The sequence below is a fragment of the Equus asinus genome, chromosome 20, assembly GCF_041296235.1.
Source record: "Equus asinus isolate D_3611 breed Donkey chromosome 20, EquAss-T2T_v2, whole genome shotgun sequence".
Lineage (NCBI taxonomy): Eukaryota > Metazoa > Chordata > Mammalia > Perissodactyla > Equidae > Equus > Equus asinus.
This window is the reverse complement of record NC_091809.1, coordinates 95,825,994-95,847,567: the sequence shown is the minus strand read 5'-3', so window position 1 is coordinate 95,847,567 and position 21,574 is coordinate 95,825,994. Positions and strand designations below refer to the sequence as shown.

The 21,574-nt window shown below is 47.6% G+C and overlaps 1 protein-coding gene across 13 annotated transcripts in view; it reads right to left on the bottom strand.

The window, feature by feature from the left end:
• Nucleotides 1-21,574, bottom strand: part of MICAL2 (microtubule associated monooxygenase, calponin and LIM domain containing 2) — a 229,247-nt gene that overhangs the window by 126,567 nt on the left and 81,106 nt on the right. For all 13 annotated transcript variants that reach the window (XM_070491125.1, XM_070491126.1, XM_070491127.1 and 10 more), the window contains 4 exons: nt 11,073-11,280; nt 7,354-7,470; nt 5,880-5,981; nt 2,496-2,651 (listed from right to left, as the gene is read on the bottom strand). In XM_070491125.1, coding sequence (XP_070347226.1) covers nt 2,496-2,651; nt 5,880-5,981; nt 7,354-7,470; nt 11,073-11,280 — 583 coding nt within the window. The remainder of the gene's footprint in view (nt 1-2,495; nt 2,652-5,879; nt 5,982-7,353; nt 7,471-11,072; nt 11,281-21,574) is intronic.

Genomic DNA, 21,574 nt, shown 5'->3' with positions numbered 1-21,574 from the left:
TCACGGCATGGTGCTAAGCAAAGACAGAGCCAGGATTTGAACCCCAGCCTGTCTGATTCCAAGTCCTACTCACTGTGCCCTTTGTGCGGCCAGTGATGCAAAGAGCTGTGTGAATTCCCAAAGACTATGCTAAGTGATGTTTCTTGCTGTGTATGAAAACCCAGGTGCCCCAGTAGGAACAGCTGGGCTTAAAGGGCTGGGTTGTGTCTCTTGACACTTTCCACCAGTTGCAAAACACTTTATAGACTAGGTTCCTGCATTTAAAACAACACTGTGTGATGACAGCTTAGCTTAGTGGTTCTCAAAGTGGGGGGTGTGGCCAGAAGCAACAGCATCACCTGAGAACTTAGTCGAAATGCAAATGATCAGGGCCGCACCCCGGACCTATTGAACGGCAACTCCGGGGGTAGGGCTGGCAGTCTGTGCTTTAACAAGCCCTACAGGGGATTCTGATCCACGATCAGGTCTCAGAACCTCTGGTTTAGCTTCTTTGAAGGGAGAGAGAGGTGCACGGCAACTCAGCAGTCAACACAGAGGCGTGCTGGGTAACCATAGGAACTCCTTTATTACCGTTAAATAGAAAACAGCCATCAATGCAGAGGGCCCCCCAGAGAATCAGAGGAAGTTCATTGCTGTCACTGTGTGGGGGCACGGTTGTGAAACAATGACCAAAGGTGACGACCACAGCAAAGTGTAAAGGAAGCTCATTGAGACATTTGGAAAAACACGCTCAATGTCCTGTCATAATTTAGATTTGGCGGCTTAAGTATTTATTTTCTTGGTATTTAAGGGGAAGGGAGGGTTGAAGAATTCTTAAATCATTCAAAAGCACATAATATGCTGGAAGGAAATACTTTTTTAATAAAATACTGCAACCATGGTGAAACTCAGAGGGTCATGCGATGGGCACTCATCCCTTGACCAGCGAGAGGCATAGTCTGGCTCTGTAACAAACCCCATTCCTAGAAAACTATCCTAAAGAAATAATCCAGCAGAAGCAGCTTTATCTGTAACCATAAATAACTGAAAGATCTAAATCAGAGGTCAGCAAATCTATTCTGGAAAGGGCCAGAGAGTCAATATTTGGGGCTCTGAGGGCCATCCAGGCTGTGTGGCACCCACTCCTGGTGGAGCAGCCATAGGTAACAACGTCAACAAATGAGGGTGGACGCATTCCAGTAAACCCTCATTTACGGACATTGAAACTTGACTTCCATGTAGTTTTCAATTTGTCACAAAATATTCTTCTTCTTTTGGTTTTTCTTCAGCCATTCAAAATATGAGAACCATTCTTAGCTGGAAGGCAATACAAAAACACGTGGCCACCCACAGTTTGCCAACCCGTGGTTGAAATGTTTCCGCAGTGACAGTATATCCACTTAATGAGCTATTCTGCCCAAACTGACCATCAGCAGGACTAGGTTGCAATACGGTCAATATTTGAAATGTGACGCTGAATGAGAAAAGCAGACTGACAAAGAGCACTGACACTGATGACAGCCAGAACTATGTAAACAGAAAGGATGCAGGTGGAAAATTACAGAAAAGCAGTATATGAAAATGAAGACTAAGCCTGCTAGGTGGTGCTAGGTGTGGGGGATTTATTTTTAGTATAAAGATTTTATTTAACGTTGTTACAATGCCTTTTCAAGGAAAAATATATATTTTTTAAATCAGGTTAAAAAGAAAGGAAAAAAAAATCTGGAATTTACTTAATTGGAAGCAGGCGTTTTATCCCTCTTTCCTTCACTCTGCTTTACTTTTCCCCACCAGCCTTATAGACCCGTAAGGCATTAGTTCTTTGTTTATTGATGGTCTCCAGCTCAGTGAGGGGTCTTGTTTGTTTTGCCTACTGCTCTATCTCATGTCCTTGAACAGCATCTAGTGCAGGGCATTCAATAGACACTTGCTGAGTAAATAAATGAATACCTTCTTTTCTCAAGGCCCACAACTGGGGGACAACCGATGCCCCTGAGTCAGCGGCAGGTTCCCCTGGCATCCCTGGACGTCCCCCAGGGGGAAGGGCCACTGGCACACTGCACAAAGGCACCCACGCTTCTTCAAGGACCACCCCCAGGTTACTGACTCCCCACTCAGAGCGCTCCCTGAATCTCACACTCACCTCGGGCACAGACCGACCAGCCTGCATTAGGATGGTTTATGTGGGAGTCCCTTTCTGGACAGGAAGCCACTTCGGAAGGGGATGGTGTGAACCTCGACTTTGTATCCCAGGATTTTCAGTACTAGCTCATATGGGCACTCAATAAATGTCTCTGAGTAAATAAAAGTTTATCTATTTTCATGGACAACATCTAGAACTTTCCCTCCAGAATCCCTCTTGTCCTTGAAGGAATCCATTATTATCCTGAGAAGAAATCCCTGTTTCCACTTTATGGGAGTCCCCTGGTTCCCAGAGCCAGGACAGCCAGCTGCTCCTCTGCACATGTTAGGACTCATGGACAATGGCCTGGTTTGGAGAAAGGTGAAGGTCCCACCTGTTTCTTCTTTAAGGTCCTGAAAGAATTTCTGATTGAAGATGAAAGCCACGCCACTAATCTCTTCCACCTTGGCCTCAGCTGTGCTGTTTCTGTTTATGAAGTTGGCGGTGATGGCAATAGCCAGCTTCCCACGGAATTCTTTTCTTCTGAACCCTGCGTGAGGAGAAGGGAAAAAGTGGGTCTTTCTTCTGCATTTGGCATGGAAACTGAAAACGATTACTGAGAGAGCTATTCTCAGGCGCCCCACAGGCCAGGGAAACCAGAATTCTGGATCTCTAGAGAACAGGGGCAGGCAGAAAGGCCGAAGTCTATACCCGAGGAAGAAACACATTGCCAGCCTTTCTCAGCCAGGGGGACTCTTTCCTTTCCTAAAATCTATTGGACCAATTCTCCTAACTAGGCTTCAACAAACAAGGCTAACACCGTCTTCTCCAACAGGCAATCACAGGGCTCATCCTTTTACAGACTGTTGCTAGGAACTCATGAAAGACCCACATGCACCTTAAACTTACACAATGCTACTTTATTAGCATCTTTCATGATTTTTTTTTTCCCTTTGAAAAGTGGGATTTTGAGATTGAATTCCCACAGCACAGAGATTTTAACAAATTTTCTGTCTCCAGTCCCAGCGACTGGCACTTAGTACACAATAAATGTCTAATGAATAGGTGGTATTCTAACTTGCAATTAATTTGGTACAATGATTCCTCAGGGTTCTTATAGTTTTCAATGATTTACATTGAAATTGCTTTTTAATGGCAGTAAGAATTCTGCATGCAATTACAATGTGGGTCCCCCACCCCCACCAACAACAAGCAATTCTAGGACACCAGCTGGGTGTCCTACAATTCAACTCAATTCTGATGCTATCTACCCGGAGATAGTATCAGATTCCACAGTCCCACAAGACTGCCCCCACTCCAGATGCCAATTGCAAGACTATGTTGTCACCTGAGCTTCTGACCGACCCGCTATAAATTGGAGGTTCCAAGGACCCCCTTTCTTGGCTTCAATTAATTTGCTAGAGCAGTTTAAAGAACTCAGAGAAACATTTTACTTACTAGATAACTCAAGAACAACCAGATGGAGAGACGCATAGGGCAAGGTATGGGGAAGGGGCTTGGAGCTTCCATGTCCTCTTGGATCACACCACTCTCCCCAAATCTCCATGTGTTCACCAACCCGGAAGCTCTCCAAACCCTCTCCTTCTGGGTTTTCACAGAGGCTTCAATATACAGGCAGGATTGATTAAGTCACTGGCCTTTGGTGACTGGACTCAATCTCCCCCCTCACCTCCCAGAAGGTCAGGGGGTGGGATTGCAAGTTCCAAACCTCTAATCGCACAGCTGGCTCTCCTGGCAACCAGTCCCTCCATCTTTAAGGGATTTCTAAAAGACACCTTATTATCATAAACTCAGTTGTGATGGAAAGAGGCTTGTTATGAATAACAAGGAACCCAATTTCACCTTTATGGCTCTGAAACGATTTCAGGAACTGAGGACAAGAGACCAAATATTGCAACAAAAGATGCTCCCATTGCTCTTATCGCTCAGGAAATTGCAAGGGTTTTGGGAGCTCTATGCCAGAAAGGGGACAAAGACCAAACACATATTTCTTATTATCACTCACAACACCACAGGCAGCCACACAGAGGATCACAAGCCAGCGGTCACATTTCAATGGACCATCTTCCTAGTCCCCTTTCTTTACAGCATCTGACTAGTCCTTGGTCCTGAATTTTGCCTCTGCCCTGGATACTGCTGTTTACTTTGCCTAACTCAAGGCACTCATCGCACTAGCAGACTCGCTGGACATGACCTTTGTCTGCTGCCACCTTTGGGAGTTCCCCTCACATTTGCTGTCCTCATGCTGATTCTCAGACTTCTTTGTCCAAAATCCCTCTAACTAACAGTCTTGGGTTTCTATTCAATACGCCTCCTTTAAGCCACTCACTAGACCTTTGTGAAAACAGTCAGAAATGGCCATTATTCTCTAGTCTAGTATTTCTCAACCGGGTGCTTTGGCAAAGTGTGGAGACATTTCTGGTTGCCACAGCTGGGGTGTTACTGGTGTCTACTGGGAGGAGGCCAGGGATGCTGCTAAGTATCCTACAATGCACAGGACAGCTCCCACGACAAAGAATGGACCAAAATGTCAATAACCCCAACTGAGAAACCCTGCTCTAGTGTACTTACTTGGTCCTAAGTTGCTCAAATGGCTCTCCTCCTTCCCACCCTTCTTTTCACGTTCATGAAATGCCAAACCATACTCAAGCTGAGTGTGGATCTGGGATTTTCAAGTATTCGGATTTACAGTTTTCCCAAACCATCAAAATGGCCCCATAAGCTCTAACAGCACAATATTCTGGTTGGCAGCTTAAACCTTCTTTGTCAGACATTGGTTATTGATTGCAGGGGGTGGGGGAGTAGGTATGGAAGTGAAGAGAGGAAGGGAGCACTGGCTGCAGAGCAGGTGGGAAGGGCCTTGGCTAGGCAGACCACACATTCTGAATTCTCTAAGACCAGGCGTACTTTAGGGAGTGTGTTCTGTCCTCAGAGAAGGCGTCCTCCCAGTCAGACATCCACAGCCTACAGCTCTTCAGCAGGGCAAGCTCAAAAAGCAGACCTGTCCCTGGTCTAAGAGATGCCATGTGGGACCACTTTGTCTAAAACCCATGGTCTCAAATTAGCACAGTTAATGCAAATTAGTACAACCTGTGCACCAATTAATCTTGAGGCTGGGATGGAGGTGACTGAGGGCATTTCCTGGCAATGGGGCTCCTCTCTCAACCTGACCAGATCCTACCCCAAGAAAACATGTTATGCTTCCAGATTTAGAACTCAGAGAAGCATGGTTTTGCACCTTGACAGTCTGGACAAAACTGATCTTATTGTCCAGCAGTGAATGTGCTTGAAAGTTATGAAAAGTGACGCCCTCCTCCTTCTGGAATTATACTTGACAGTAAACTAATGCCATTAATACATAAAAAGTGGTTATCTTAGTTAGATGGAGTATGAAAGTGCTCAGTACCATGGCTTGCACACTGGCAGGTGCTCAATAAATGTATGTTGATGTTTTCTTTTAATTTTCATGGCACTTTAGCTTTATAAAGCATTTTTACATATGAGTCCTTTCCCAGCCCTTGTAACAATGCTTGAGAGAGCTCTATTATCCACACCTACAGTTGGGAAAATGGAGGTTCAGAGAGAATTAAATAGCTGTTCTCAACACTCAGCCTCAGGCATGGCAGGGTGGTCTGCTCTTCTATCAAGACCGCCATCCAGCTTTGGCACCTGTCATCTTGCCCTCCCTTCATCCCCTTTCCGATACACCCCCTCCACTTCCCTCCCCCCCATCCTCAGCCCCAAGAAGAGTCTTCACCTTCCAGCGTGTTCCTGCGGCCATCGGCGCCGATGATGACATCAAACTCAAACTCCGACAGAGAGTGGTCTGCGGGGAGAAATTCTGCCCGCCAGCCAATTTCTACCAGGACAGAAAAAGGAGATGAGTTGGTAGAGAGAGGTGGGAGGAGAGAGTGAATATACCCGCTCTGTGCTGGCCATGAGAAATGGACCATGCCACCAGGTATAGGAACCCCGGACAGAGCCTCCGGAGGAATGACCAGCTGTCCAGATTCACACTGGAATCGGGAGTCCTTCTGGCTTTAGTTTCCATTCAATCCAGGACAAGGTAAATCAGCAGCGCCAACTCTATGCCTGGTTTTACAGGTTTCCACAAAGGCTGGGAGTCTATCTTTACTGATTCTCAAACCAGTCTTACTTGCACCTTATTTTTTTCAACAGATTCCACCAAGTTCTCTTCATATTCTCCCACATTCCTCAGTGCCCTCCCATTGCTTAACAGACCCAAAGGGATGTTCAGGGTGTAATGAACCAGCTTGAATTCCTACTTCATTCTGTTAAAAAATCTTTTGTGGTGCGGTACACGTCTCTTACAAAACCATTTTCAGGTGAAATGTTGCTGCTTCCCCATAATTAGGATTTAATGTCCACTAGAGGTCTGGGAGAGGGTAAGCACACAGGAGTCTCAGAAAGTTAAATATCGGACGGTATCCTGCTCAAAAGCCAACTAACGATTTCCCTAAATTCTCAATATTCTGGGCAGAGGACAGGAGAAATCAGAGTATAGCCTGCGTGTGAAGCTACGAGGTCTCTAACACTCAGCTGGACCCAAAGGGAAAGCCCTGTCCAGGCAGCAGCAGATTTGATAATAAGCAAGATGCAGAGGCCTCATGAACAAACTCTCTGACCATGGTGTATATAAAAGACCAGAATTTACATAAACATACTAGAAGGAAAAAGAGAAAAATTAATAAATAGGACATACCTACAATGGGTGAATTTTATGGTTTGTAAATTATACTTCAATAAAGCTTAAAAATATTATATACCAAATAATACTTTGAACATTTATTTCATATTTGCTCTAGAAACTTCACTTTCTTTATTGCATTTTAAAATATATGGGTACAACAAGTGTATCCACATGTCTATGTGGGTACACACACAGCTTGAAGAGCGTGTGAATGAATTTTATCAGATAACTAAATCTATGTCTTTCATCCTACTTACTGATTAGACTTCATTTGTCAAAGTACCGCCTCCTAGTGACAGAGCAACCAAATCACAGGTTTATTGGCTTAATAATAAATCCCCTGGGGACTGAAGAGCAAACCTAAAGTGACAGCAATGGTCAAAAACAGTAAAATATCCTTTGATGGAATTATGCCAAACAACTCCCAATAACTCTTACAGAAGATCCTCTGAAGGATGCAAATGTGATTTCCATTTTGCAATACCTGACTTCTAGACAGAAAAGCAAAATTATACTGTACTTTGAATTTCTTGATCTTCAGGAGGCTCTAGAACCTTCACAAACTCCACATTCACATGGATTTCAACTCCCAAGATCAGGGCCACCTTGAATAGGATGAGCTGCAACTGACGAATACCTATTAGAAAGGGAGAAGAAGAGGGATGAACTGTCAGTAGCAATGCTTGAGTGCCTCCTGTATGCAGAATACTAGATAATCACCACTCAGTGATGTCTGAGCCAGCAATATAGCAACAATGATCATTTCAGAGCACTAATCATGTGCCCAGCACCCTAGGTTTTCTCATTTACCCCTTACAGTGGCCCTTTGGGATACTTTTTCTCCTTTTATAGATGAGAAATTGAGGCTCAATGAGGCTAAGTGTCTTGCTCAAGGTCACATACTGGCAAAAGTAGACTGTGGACCCAAATCTGTCTGATTCCAAGACTGTGCTCTGGCTGGTAGAAAATGCTATAATGACGACGGCTTGCTCTTTCCTGCCTCCTTCCAGAGCTGGGCTGAGGGTTTGAAAAAATAAAGATGGAAAGAGGAGTAAGCAAAGAGCCATAAGTCAAGTCAGTGATCAAACGGCTCACTCTGGGGGGGACTGTGCCCGTGCTCTCATCCAGGGGAATGGGTGGGCTGTGCAGTCTCCCCACAAAGCTGGGCTCATGGTTCTCCACCTCCTATCCACTCTCTCAAATTCCCCCAGCAAGTGTCACCTCATTTCCCTATATTGTCCCCTGCCATTCGGCACAAATGGGTACGCCTCCAAATATTTTTCTGCAGAGTATGAAGTTTTTTTTCTCCAAGCAATTTTATTGGGATTATAATTGTTTAGAACATTGTGTAATTTGGGGTATACATTATTGTTTATCAATTTCTGAATATACTTCACCATGCTCACCCCCAGTAGTCTAATTTTTATCCATCACCATACGTATGTGCCTCTTTATCCCTTTCACCCACCCCCCAACCCCCTTCCCCTCTGGTAACCACAAATCTGTTCTCTTTATCGATGTATTTGTTAGAGTGTGAAGTTTGAAACTTTCTTTGGGTCCCTCTGTATTTCGTGGGCTTTGTTCATTTAACATTTATTGAGCATCACAATGTGCCAGGTGCCACGTTAGGCCCAGGAGATGTGGAACACACCCTCTAATGGAGGAAACACAGGTAAATAGAATGGGGCAGGGCATGGGGTGGGGGGCAGGGAAGTGACAGAACAGAGCCTGAGCCACAGTCCTGGAAGCCGGGAGAGGAGGGGCCAAGAACACCAAATCCCACGGAGAGATTAAGGAAGATGAAGACTACAGGAGCCCAGGGCACTTGGGAGTTAGGAAGCTTCTGGAGACCTTGGTGAAAATCTCTTTAGCATAGTGGTAGGGGAGAAGTCAGACTGCACTGGAAGGAAGCATGAATGGAAAGTAGAGACAAAGTCTATATCTACTCTTTCTAGAATAAATACTTTGAAGTAAAGAAACATAACGGGCCATGACAGAGGCAGGAGGGGCAGTGTGAGGTGAGGGGCAGGGGACAAGGAGGGCAGGACACAAGGAGGGCCTAGAGTTGGAGAGGAGGTGCCAGCTCTGCCTCTGACTTGGGATGAGAGGAAGCAATGGGTGCGTGGGTGGGGCGAGAGCGGAGGAAGGCCAGGGGGCTGGTGGGGAGCGCCTGCCAGAGCTTCTTCCCCGGAGCAGAGGAGGGAGGCCATCTGCCAAGAACGAGGAGGCCGTGGTGGAGGTTTGGAACCGCCAAGGTGGGAACTGGAGGAGGATGCTGATGCAGGACAAGCTGAGAACTGCTGAGCATTGCCAAGCACCAGGACACAGCTGAGGCTAGAGAAGACCACGGTGAGTCTGAAAGGAAGCCAGTCAGCTGGGGCTTAAAGAATCCAGTCCGCCTCCTGCTTGGAAGCAGACCTTGGCAGAGGCCTGGCCTCTCATAGTTTCAAGGTTCCTAGTCTCTCTGGTTGCAGCACACAGTAGGTACTCAATAAATTCTCCCTTCCTGCCCTCCCATGGGCGTTGGACCTGCCCTTGACAGTGATCACTCTGAATGTTTGAATCTCGGTTCCAGAGGCCTGCCAGTGTTTCTGCTCACTGGGATATTTCCAAGGACTAGGGGTTATAGGGTTCCCCATCAATGGGGCAGAGAGGAGCTCCTGGCCATCTGGGAAGGCAAACCCAATAGCCCCAGGGCCCTCACGAGGCCTTCTGGTGCCCAGCCCTGCCTCTTAGGAGGTCTTGATGCAAAAATGGTGCTCAGTGTTGTTGTTCTAAATCGGTCACCAACATACATTCTTCTGTGGGTGGTAGGGAACATCCTGAAAGCTGACACTGCAGCTTTCTGGGCAAATCCAGATTTTTCTCCAATGGACTCATAGAATTTACTCATCCCAGACTGAGAATAAACTCCGGGGCCACTGCTGATACATTCTCCTGTATCTGACTAAATTACGCCCTATGTGGTGGTTAATTCTCTTCAGTCACTCCTGCCCAACCCCACACCCTTTTCTCACCAGTTCTTGTCCTCACAGTAGCGCGGCTCTCAGGGTTCCCCTCCCCACCCAGTGGTTGAGAGACTGCAGCTCTGAATTCTGAAGTTTGGGGACCCTGGCTGCTTTGTGATCACCATACACCACTGGATGCAAAGCGTGTCCTGAGGACCCACTACGTGCCAGGCACAGTGACAAGCACATTACAAACTTGACCTCATTTAATCCTCTCAACAATCCTGGCAGGCAGGCCTTAATCACATTTACAGGAGACAAAACTGGGGCGTGAAGAAGGTAAGGAATTTGATCCAAGTCATGCAGAAAATGGACAAGACAGATTCTGGACCCAAATCTGTTCAACCCTTGAACACTCCCCACAGCATTAACCTGCCTGGCTTTCATGGGTCATGGTTGCTAAATATAAAATGGCCAAAGACCTCCTCCCTGTAAATCATGAGGACAGACGCTACACTCCCAAAGCCCGTCTGCACAGACCTTGCCTCAGAGACCCAGGCGGGAGTAATGTCACAGCACAGGGGCCTCGGCACTCACCTGGCCCTACCTTGGCATTCAGGGACGGCCAGGACCTGATATCCACATTCTCTATTGCCCCTCCTTCTCTGGATGAACCCCCATCATGATGCCCTCTCTCTTGCTAAAGTTAAAGGAAACTTGGTACAGGATCTGTCAGTTGTGTCATTCCTCTCTTCTAAAACCTGCCACGGTTCCCCAGAACCAGCAACACAGCATCCAGCTCCTTTATCCCAGAGGCTCGAAAACCCGGCCCATGCAATGGTTTGGTGTGGCTCCCTCTTCTGAACTCCTCTAGCAAGTCTGACTACTCTATTAAAGCACAGTTTATTGTGGACAAAAATCTTGGTAAGTTCTCTGGGAGTGCAGACCAGGTTACTTCTGACTCTCTCTTCGATATTTCATTCATGAATTCAACAGAAGTTTATTGAGCATCCACTATGTGTCAACTACTCTTTTACATCCTGGAGACACTCTGGTGAACAGGACATGCCACAGTCCCTGACCTCATGGTGCTTACAGCCTAGTGGGGCAGAGCAGAGGCCTGCCAGGAGGCACCGGGCAGCCCCTTCACTGAATGTCTGCCAGCTGGATGTGTGGAGGCCCCAGGGACTCGCAAGATGGAACATTCTGGGGACCCCTCAATGTGGAGAGATGTGCCCCACCCAGGGTCAGCCCCCTTCTCGCATGGGGTGCTACCGTTGGCTCCACTCACTGATGTGGTCGATGGAGCCAGCACAGAACTTCCCGTAGAACTTCTTGGCTCCCAGGCTCCGCAGGTCATGGATGGTGAAAGGCCAGAGGTGCAGCACATTGTTCCGGGAGAAGGTGTCCCTCTTCTCCACCACGACCACCTTGGCCCCCAGATAGGCAAGTTCAATGGCAGTGCGCAAACCACACGGTCCTCCCCCAATGATGAGACACTGTGGAGGTGAGAGGGGAGAGAGACACTCAGTGACCTCTAGCATTGTATACACAAACCCCAAGTCAGCAGCGTAACTGAGGAGCAAACTCCGGTTCACACCAACCAACCAGCAAGTGCAAACCGAGCACCTGTTAGGACCTGCCATTCACCCATCCAATGTGCATTCCCTGTGGGTCTACCAGGCACCAGGCACTGGGCCAAGCCCTATAAGGGACCAGAGGTTAAGGGTCTTGGGGAGAGGCACAGTGAGATACACGTGAGGTTCCGAGTCAGACTCCACTAGGCTTAAATCCCAGCACTTGACCTCTTAGCTTCCTCATCTGTGAAATGGGTGCATTATTCTTTCCTCATAGGGCTATTGAAAATAAGATTGCTTCTAAAGAGCTTATGGTGCATCTTTGTGACCTTGGATTAGGTGAGAGTTTCTTAGATATGATATCAAAAGCATAAGCAACAAAAGAAAAAAGGTAAATTAGATTTCATCAATTTTAAAAACCTTTGTGCATCAAAGGCCACTATCAAGAAAGTAAAAACATAATTCACAGATGAGAGAAAATATCTACAAATCATATTTCTAATAAGAGACTAGTATCCAAAATATATAAAGAATTTTATGACTCAACAATAAAAAGACAACCCAATTAAAGAATGGGCAGATGAGCTGAATAGACATTTCTTCAAAGAATATATACAAATGGCCAATAAGTACGTGAAAAGATCATTAGCCATCAAGCTGAACATCATTAGCCATCAAGGAAATGCAAATCAAAGCCACAATGAGACACCACCTCATACCCAGTAGGATGACTATAATAAAAAATGCACACAAAAACAAGTGTTGCTGAGGATGTGGAGAAATTGGAAGCTTAAACGTTTCTGGTGGGAATAAAATGGTGTAGATGTTTTGGAACCATTTGGCCATTCCAAAGTTAAACATACAGTTACCATATGACCCAGTAAATCTACTCCTAGGTATATACCCAAGAGAAATGAAAACTTATATCCACACAAAAACTTGTACACGAATGTTCATAACAGCATTATTCATAATTGCCAAAAAATAGAAACAACCCAAACGTCCATGAATTGACGAATAAACAAAATGTGGTATATCCATACAATGGAATGTTATTCAGCTATAAAAAGGAATGAATTGTTGATATATGGATGAACCTTGACAGTGTTACGCTAAACGAAAGAAACCAGACACAAAAATACATAGTGTATGATTCCGTTTACATGAAATGTCCAGAATAGGCACATCCATAGAGACAGAAAGTAGATTAGTTATTGCAAAGGAATGGGGGAGGGGAGATTGGGAAGATGGGTACGGGGTTCCTTTTTATGGGGATAAAATGTTCTAGAATTAGATAGCGGTGGTGGTTGTACAACTTTGAGAATATACTAAAACTATTGAAATTTATACTTGAAAAAAGTGTATGTTATGGGATGTGAATTATATCTTAATAAAATAATTGTATGAGAAAAAAAGCATATGGTACCAAGTTTGGCACACTCCAGCAGGGATGTTATTCTTATTGCCGAGACCTAGTCCTAGGAAGTCTCAGTCTAGTGGTAAATTCAGACTTGTGAAATAACTAGAAGCTCATGTGACTAGTTACAATCAGAGCCTAAAGGGGAAAAGCTAATCCTGCCCAGTAAGCTGGAAAAGACTTCACAGAGAAAGTCTTTACAAATTATCGTCATCACCACCACCACCATCTTTATCATCATCATCACCATCATCACCACCACCACCATCATCATCACAGCCTACATCTTTTGAGTACTTACTCTGTACCAGACACTAGTCTAAGTGCTTTGCGTGTTTTAGCTCTTAATCCTCACAACAAAGGAAGGAACAATTATTATCCCCATTTCACAGATGGGAAAACTAAGACACAAAGTAGCTAAGTATTTGGCCCATGGTTTTACAGATTGAAAGGCGCAGAGCCAGGATTCAAACCCAGGTGGTCTCACTCCAGAGCCCACCATGCTGTACTGCTTCTGGTTTGCCAGGAATAAAAAGAAGAAAGGACTTTTCAGCAGAACGGATGGCCCATTCAAAGAGAAGGGGAAAGAAGTTCAAGGTGGATGGAGAGAAGGATACTTTGGGGGAAGGGAGAGGGAGGAGAGAAAAGAGATGAGAGTTAGTCTAGACCAGATGCTGAAGGTCTTAAATGCCAGGCAAAGGAGTATGGTGTTGGCCCTGTAGGCACTGGGGCCATGGTGGGCAGAGGTGACAAAACAGATTCTGTACAAGCCCCATGCTAGGTCTTAACGCACACTGCAATGTTGAAGACCAGGATCCTTCCCCAAGGATGCTACACCCATTCAGGAGAGAAGGGAAGACACATAATGACCTAACCAGTTATTCTGGGCAAAAGCCCTTTATTCAAACAGTCATCTGGGGAGCACTAAGCCTGTTTAAGAACAGAGGAAAATGGCAGTATTCTGGCTGAGAGTCAGACCCCCAGCACAGCACCCTGCCCTACTCCTGGGCAGGCCCTGAAGCACTTCAAGAGGCAAGAGTTCACTTGGGGGGTCTAAGTAACCGAGGACACCCCAGCAAGGCAGTAGGGATGGAGATCTGCATCCACACATCACTGCTGACATTGCAGAGGTATCTGGAAATTTCCCTCCTGCTCGGGATCAAACCTTATCTTAAACAATGTGTTCCCTTTCCTCTAGCAAATATTCCATCATCCGGTTATCACTCATCTGGGGCCTCCGGGGTCCCCAAAGGAATGTGCAAACAAGCATATCAGAAGCTCCTACATCACAATCAGTGTGGCGTACCGGCTGGAGCCTTCCAGAGAGTTAGTGGAAACCTCAGCAGGGGAAGTGAAGTCACCGCTGAGATACAACTCAGTCCAGAGGCGTTGGGAACGGATGGGCAAATCCCTTCACGTCCTTTCTGGATGCAGCCGACTGGAGAGAACCAACTCCCCCAAGCCCGGCTCCACTTCTTATCTCACACCCCAAACAGCTCCTCCAGCCCGGACATAGCCAGACCATGACAGGCATCTCAAAGCAAGGATCCCAACCCCGCCATTCTGAGGTTGGCTTTGGGGTTAAGTCTGGATTCACGGCATTTCTTTGCGGTTAGTGCATCTTTTCCTGTTTGCCGAGTTCTGTCACTCTGGGGCCAGGGATGCAGCAGGGGTGAGGATGTGGGGTGAAAAAGGGCAGGAGGGGAAGCAGGGGAGCCCTCCCACATCCTTCCATCATTCAGGCCTGTCCCAGCACCGCTCCCAGGGCAAGGCAGGAGACCCGGTTCCCACCAGTTGGGGGGCTGCTGTGAATTTTCAGGCAAACAGTAGCCTGGGTACTGTTTCTGACCCTCTCAGCTAAACCCGAAATCCCATCGGTGAAAACTTTCCCACCACCCGGGGCCCCAGCACATATTTCAGGCCTGAAATTTCAGAGACGCCAGTCACACTGTAATCTAAAGTCAAAGCAAATACCAACGGGCCTAATTACATAAAGGGAGAAAATTTGGTGCAGATGTCATCAAGACACGAGAGAAGGCTGTTGGCAGGGGCCGGGCCAGTTCCTCCTAAGAACACGCCTGTTATGAGTAACATGGGAACTCAGAGTTCCAACAAGAGACGGAAAACCGTGCCTGCTACATGCCTGGGCAGAGGGGCAGGAGAGAAGAGGGCCTCCCCAGCATGCCCTCGGTTGATGCTCTGGATGTCGGGCATGGTGCGAACAGGCCACGATGCAAAGGGTCATGGTAACTCAGCACAAAGGAACTCTCCACATTTCCCAGACTCATCTGGGCTAGCACCACTGGGGACTTACTGCCAAGGAAAGAGAACTTTTCATCAACACTCAGCCCCAACACCTTCTTGAGCCCCAAATTAGCCTGAACATTCCTCCCACAGGCTCTCTTCTTTGTGCTACCCGGGAACCAGGCTCCTCGTGTTACAATTATCTGCCTCTGATTCCTGGGCCAGCATGACTGCTCCTCAAAAGCTGTCCCCATGTCCTCTGCATATCTCTATGCTCAGAGCCCAGGACAGGGCCTGGCACATGGGAGGCCTCAATAAACAATTGATGGATGAATGAACTTCCCACACCCTCACCGCCCACCCAGTTCTGGCTCTCCATCCGTAACCAGGATGTTCAGTTCACGCCAGCCCGGGTTTATGTCTGCATTTCCCACCCAGGCTGGGGGAGCTGGGGTCTGCCAAGGCCACCAGCAACACGGATGTCAGCAGATCTGTGTGCTCAGGCGACATAAATTTATTAGGCAGGGGGGAGCAGGGCAGATGCAACGCCAGCAGGAAGCCCATCATATAGATAAGCTTGGCAGCGCTCAGGCCTCCACGTTCATGGAGAGAGACAAACACCACATGGAAAAATAGGCTCTTTATTTATCAAGGGCTGGGGAGGGGGAGGAGGGTACTCATTCAATAAGGCACGGGCCTGGGGTGGCCTCAGCTCACACAGGACTCCTGCGCCATCCCAGAGGAACCCCACAAGCTCTACCCATTTCTTGGTGACATGGCACAACTCCCAAACCACAAGTGGTGGGGGTGCTGGGACTGCGCCAAGGATGCTAAGGGGATTCAGTCACCTGAGAGAGCCGCCGAGAGGACCAGGGGCTAAGCCAGGGGTTAGCAGTCCGGAGACTGGATTTCTGCTTCTGAATTCTGCCTCTGATCTCCTTGGGAGCCCTGTGTGCGGAGACTCCAGTGAGGAGGGAGGGGCAGAGAAAGCCAGCAGTGGAGGTAGCAGCTTGCTGACCCAGGCTCTGCACCCCAGTGAAAGGACTATGATCATATCTAAACTGTATGGCGCCCAGCATTTTCCACTTGCCAGGCACTGTCCCAATCACTGTGTGTATTTCATCATTCCTACTGCCCCGTGAGGTAAGGTCTCATCATCATCTCCCCTTTATAAAAATGAGAAACGGAGGCATAGAAAAGTTAAGCAACTTGCTCTAGGTACCCTTATGATCCTCCCCCCTTTTTTTGGTGAGGAAGATGGGCCCTGAGCTAACATCTGTAGCCAATCTTCCTCTATTTTGTATGTGGGACACTGCTACAGCATGGCTTGATGAGCGGGGTGTAGGTCCACACCCGGGATACAAACCCGTGAACCCCAGGCCACCAAAGTGGAGCACACAAACTTAGCCACTACACTACCAGGCTAGCCCTATGATCCCCATTTTTGAGCTAAGAAATGGAGGCAAAAGAGAATAAGAAATTTCTCCATGGTCGGACACATAATAAGTAAGTGGTCAGGTTTGGATGCGAACCCAGGTAGTCTGGGTCCAAGGCCTGTGCTCCGAGCTGTGCGTCTCTCTGTAAAGGCTGACCCCAAGGGTGTGGTCGGGATGAAGTGAGGGGCTTTTTCACTCCTTCCCTGTGCCCAGCATGCACCTCGGCATCCTGGGTGGAGCTGGGGTTCTGGCTGAACGCACAGGGCCTCTGCACGGAAGGCTAAGCCTGGTCTGGGCTGAGCTTCACGTGCCTCCCTGGGGTGGAAATTTACAGGCCAGATGGAGCTAGAGCCCATGCAAATCCCGGGAAGCTGCTCTGGCAGGTGCCACGGCACTGGGGGGCTTGGGCACAGACAGTGCAAGCCTGCCTCTGAGAGCTGGCGGTCCTGGCGGCAAGCCCAGCGATGCGAGGTCATGCGTGGGGCTGTCTCCCTGGGAGAAGCAACCGTCCGGGCACGCTGACCTGCAGGCCAGCTCCCCCAGGCAGCGTTCTGGTTCCAGGGACGTGCCCTCGCACTTCCTGGTGTGGCTTCCCAGCCTCACTGGCTCTTAGGACTAGCCGCTTACCTAGACCCAGGTGGGAAGGCCCTGACTGTTACTGAGTTACCACCAGTGGAAACAGCTCATGTCAGAACCGTAGGACGGAGAGTTTTTAGATCCAAGGTGCCACCCACATGCTAGTATGGGGATTTCACGGGGGGGCCTGGCCTCACAGCCCATCCTGCAGGGCAGTGCTAGGGGGTGCTCACAAGAGAGGCAGCCACCTAAAATTCTAGAAGTCTCTGCCATGAGGGTGGCCAGACAGGGCTCTTCACAAGGACTTCAAGGGCCGCTTGCTCTGCGGGGGGGGGGGGAACAAAAGCTCATCTGACTCGACAGCCCCGCCCTGGTCCGACTCTCCTGTGTCTCAGTCACACCCAGTTATTCCTCCGTCACAATTAATACCATTTACTAACCTCAGAAGTTTACAGAAAGGAAATGGAAAAAGATTTCCTGTTCTCCCTGCCTGCTCTCAAAAAATTAATATGAATTCCTCTAAGAAACATTCCGTTCCTCTCCATCCTCCCTTCCAGGCTGAGCTGCTGCTCTCTTCTTATGAGCAACTGTAAGCTGTGACCCCAGGGTCTGGATTTTCCGGGACAGTTTCGTCTGCAAACATTCTGCCCCTTGGCCTTGTAATTACGCTCATATTGGACCCCCGGTTTGGAAGTCATAAGTACAACGCTCAAGGCTGTGCTTCCGGAGCCTGGGTGCTGCTCATACCTCACGGCATCGCCCCACCTAAGGCATGAGTTCCCTGAAGTGCGGGGGCATGTGCATCCCCAGCCCAGCCCCCCGCCAGCAGGAGAGACCGGCAGCTAGTGAGCCCATGACTCTCTTCACTTCAGATGTCAAAGTGCATCACCAACTGTGCCAACTCCCGCCCCACCTTTGCTGATGCCTGTATATCCCACACCGGGAAGAGCAATAGGAACAATAGCATTCATAATAGCAACAATAAAAATCAGAGCTCCTGCTTATAACGTGCAAGAACTATGCTGAGTGCTTTATAAGAAATGCATCTCGTTTCATTCCTACGACAACCATGAATTAGGCATATTCATAGCCATTTGGTAGATGAGGAAACTGGAATTTGGGAAGGTTAAAGGACTTGACTGCGGTCACAGAACCAGGGTGAGAACGAACCTCTGATCCCAGAGTCCATGCTTGAAATCCCAATCCTATATTGATTGTTCCAGGTTTCCTTGGGGTGTTAGGTGGTAGAATGTTAGTGTATTCTTTCCTCAACTAAGATATGTAAGGACCACTGAGGTCACCCTGTGGGACCACGTGGATGCAAGAGAAGGCTCATGTTCCCAAATCTCAGGAGACTGTCTGGGTGGGGACTAGAAAAAAAGAAATACAGAGACCAAGGCTGCTAGGTTGTTTGGGACTACCTGCGACTACTGCAGAAATTTGTTGAAGGGACATTGGTGACTTTGGTCAAGAAAGGGTCCCTCCAGGAGATGGCTCATGCACAAGTGGAGAACTGAGGCTGAGGATTTGGAGAAAGAGAAGAAATGGCATGCCGAGGTCCAGGCTGAGAAAGAGGGAGGTGGTTTGGAGGGAGTGGGGCATCCAGGCTGAGCTGAAGAATGGCAGGGAAAGAGAAACCAGGCAGGAGAGCGAGAGGGAGCCAGATCGTGGAGGGTCTGGGATGGCAGGCCAAAGGGTTTGGACGCTTTCCCCCTTTGGCTATTATGGGTTTGGAGTAGAATGAAAGCGCTAGTTTAGGACAATTGGTTCCAGAACAATAACAAAGATGTTAAGAAGAGAGAAAAAAACTAGAGGCGAAGAAAGCAGTGGCGGCAGCATTTGAAACAGTTGATCTGCTCTCTTGAATCTCCTCCCTCCCTGTTGACCACAGATGCTCAGGCACTTGTGCTGGTTGCCCCAGTCTTCCTGACCTCTACCCCTAGGAGACCCAGGGGCTCGGACTCGGTCCTTTCCCCTTCTTGACCCTCACTTGACATCCTCTGCTTCCACAGCTTTAAATACTATCTACATGCTGATGCTCAAAATTAACCCCAACCCCAAAACTCCAAGACTCTTACGACCGATCGCCTGCTGACATCCCCAGCTGCTCTAATAAGCATTTCCCATGTGGTACCAGGTCTACAACCAGACTTTTGATCACCTCCTCCAAACTTGCTCCTCTTCCAGTCATTGCCATCTCAGTAAATCTGTGTCCGCTTTATGTTCTTCCAGCTCCTTGGACAAAACATCTGGAATCAACCTGATTCCTTTCCTCCCACCTCACCATGAATCCACCAATAAATCCTGCTGACTCCACCTTCAGAATGGATGCAGAGTCTGACCAGCATTCACCTCCTCCATGCTGCCACCCTGATCCAAGGCACTGTCATCCCTCCTCTGCTCTGATATTACGGCTCCTACCTGGTCTCTGTGCTTCCATCCCTGTCCCTTTACAGTCCACCCCCCAGCCCCCACCCCACCGCTGAGCAACCAGGGTAGTCTTTCTAAAGTCAGATCATGTCACTCCCAGCCCACAACCTCTCATGCTTTCCCATTGCACACAAAACTCAAAATCAGATCGTTTCATGGCCTCAGGACCCTACCTGACCTTTTCCTCAATTTCCCTTCTGTCTTCAGCTCCTACCACTCATCCCTCCCTCTCTGCACTCCAGCTATAATGGCCTCACTAGGAACACATGGGGCCTTTTCCCCTGCTTTGCCCTCTGCCTGGAACATTCTTTTCCTTTATATATTTATATTTATTATATATATATATATCATTTATATATATTATATATATATATTTTCTAACATAAAAAAAGGAATCTATTGCAGAAAATACATAAGCTCAGTTTTCTTTTTCTTAATATTAACAGTCAGCTTTCCAAACAGCACTGTAAATGTAAATATTTCCAGCATCTACTTGTATATGTTTCCATTGTGGGTTTTTTGTTTTGCTTTCAATCTAGTAGCTTTACAATATTTTTTTCTGACATTTTATTATAAAATTTTTCAAATAAACAGAAAAGTTGAAAGAATATTAGTGAACATCCAAAAACCCACCACCTAGATTCTATAATTAGATTTTACTCTTCTTTATCATCTGTCTATTTATCCACCCATCCCTCAACCCATTTATCAATTTATCTTATTTTCTGGTGCATTTCAACTAAGTTGCAGAATCGGTACATTTCCTCCCAAACACTTGAGGATGAATATCATTAACTAAAGTTCAATATTTGTTCAAGTTCTTTTTTTTTAAGGTAAAATCTACACACAATGAAATGTACATATCTTAAACACATCATCTGATGTGACAAATTATAATATCTTTTGCTTCTTATAGCATTGGTTTTCTCCCCATCAATGGTCTTTCTTCCAGTGGACTGTGTGAGTCCTTCTCCCTGGGCTCTGGTGCTGGCATCTTGTTGGTGCTGGTATCAGGAGGTTCTAGTCCAGGGGGAGGGCCTGGCGCCCACCAGCCAGCTGCCTTGGCTGCCTTCCTTCCTCTGGGAAAACAGAAGTCGCAGGCCCTTCCAAGACCCAAAAAAAGGGTGTGGAAGAATCTCACATTCCTTTAGGAGGAACAGGGGAAGGAGCCTTCTGAGATGGGCTGAGCCCAGATATATTCAAAGCTAAAAACTCTAAGGCCGGTTATAATCCATATGTGGGGAAAAAAAGCAGAGCGAAGATACACAATCTAGCATCCAGCAATAGATAGACTAGTCCATGTTTATGGCTTTTTCTTTCTCTCTTCAGTGGCTTAGTAAGCTTTCACTTCTATAACCTGTAAGTTCAGTCATGTAGAGGTCCCCACAGAACAGTGACAATAGCCAGCACTCATATCCTTCATTCACAAGGTACACCCACCCTGCCAATTTCACAGCTCCAGCTGTCGAGAGGTGGAGCCAGCATTCAAACCCAGGTGCCCGGCTCCAGAGACCATGCCTTAATTGCTGTGTCGCAGAGACCACTGCAGATCATCAGGGAGAGGGAGGTGGCAACCTGGGAACCCACACAGCCTTCCCTTGCTCCATTTCTTGGGGAATTTTAATTATTTTTCAAGTCTGTCTAGCTGACCTCCTCAAAAGTACAGGTATGTCTGGCTCACCTTTGCATCCCAAGTAACTAGCCTGGCACAGGTAAGTGCTCAGTGATGATTAGAAAAAAGAGGCCAGCACCCTTGGGGTGCTGTGTGGCGGCTGTGAGGGCAGCAGGCACTGGCAGGATCTCGTAGGAAAACTACAGTAATGGCAAGACACCCCTTCCTGGCCAGGACTTAGAGACTTCGGAAAGGGGCCAAGATCTTGGGTAACTTAATGCAATGAGAAAGGCAGAACACAGCCTGAGCATCCGCCAGCCTACGCCTTCCCAGCCCAGAGAACCCAGCCGGGGCCGGGACCAGCGGCCGTCCATCCGCCTGATGACAGACATTTCCACTGGACACGAGCCAGGACTGGGGGCCATTTGAGGTCAGGGGAGGCCTGTACTGTGTATCTTACCCAAGGGAGACCTGCAGCAGGTGCTTTAAGTACGCTAACTC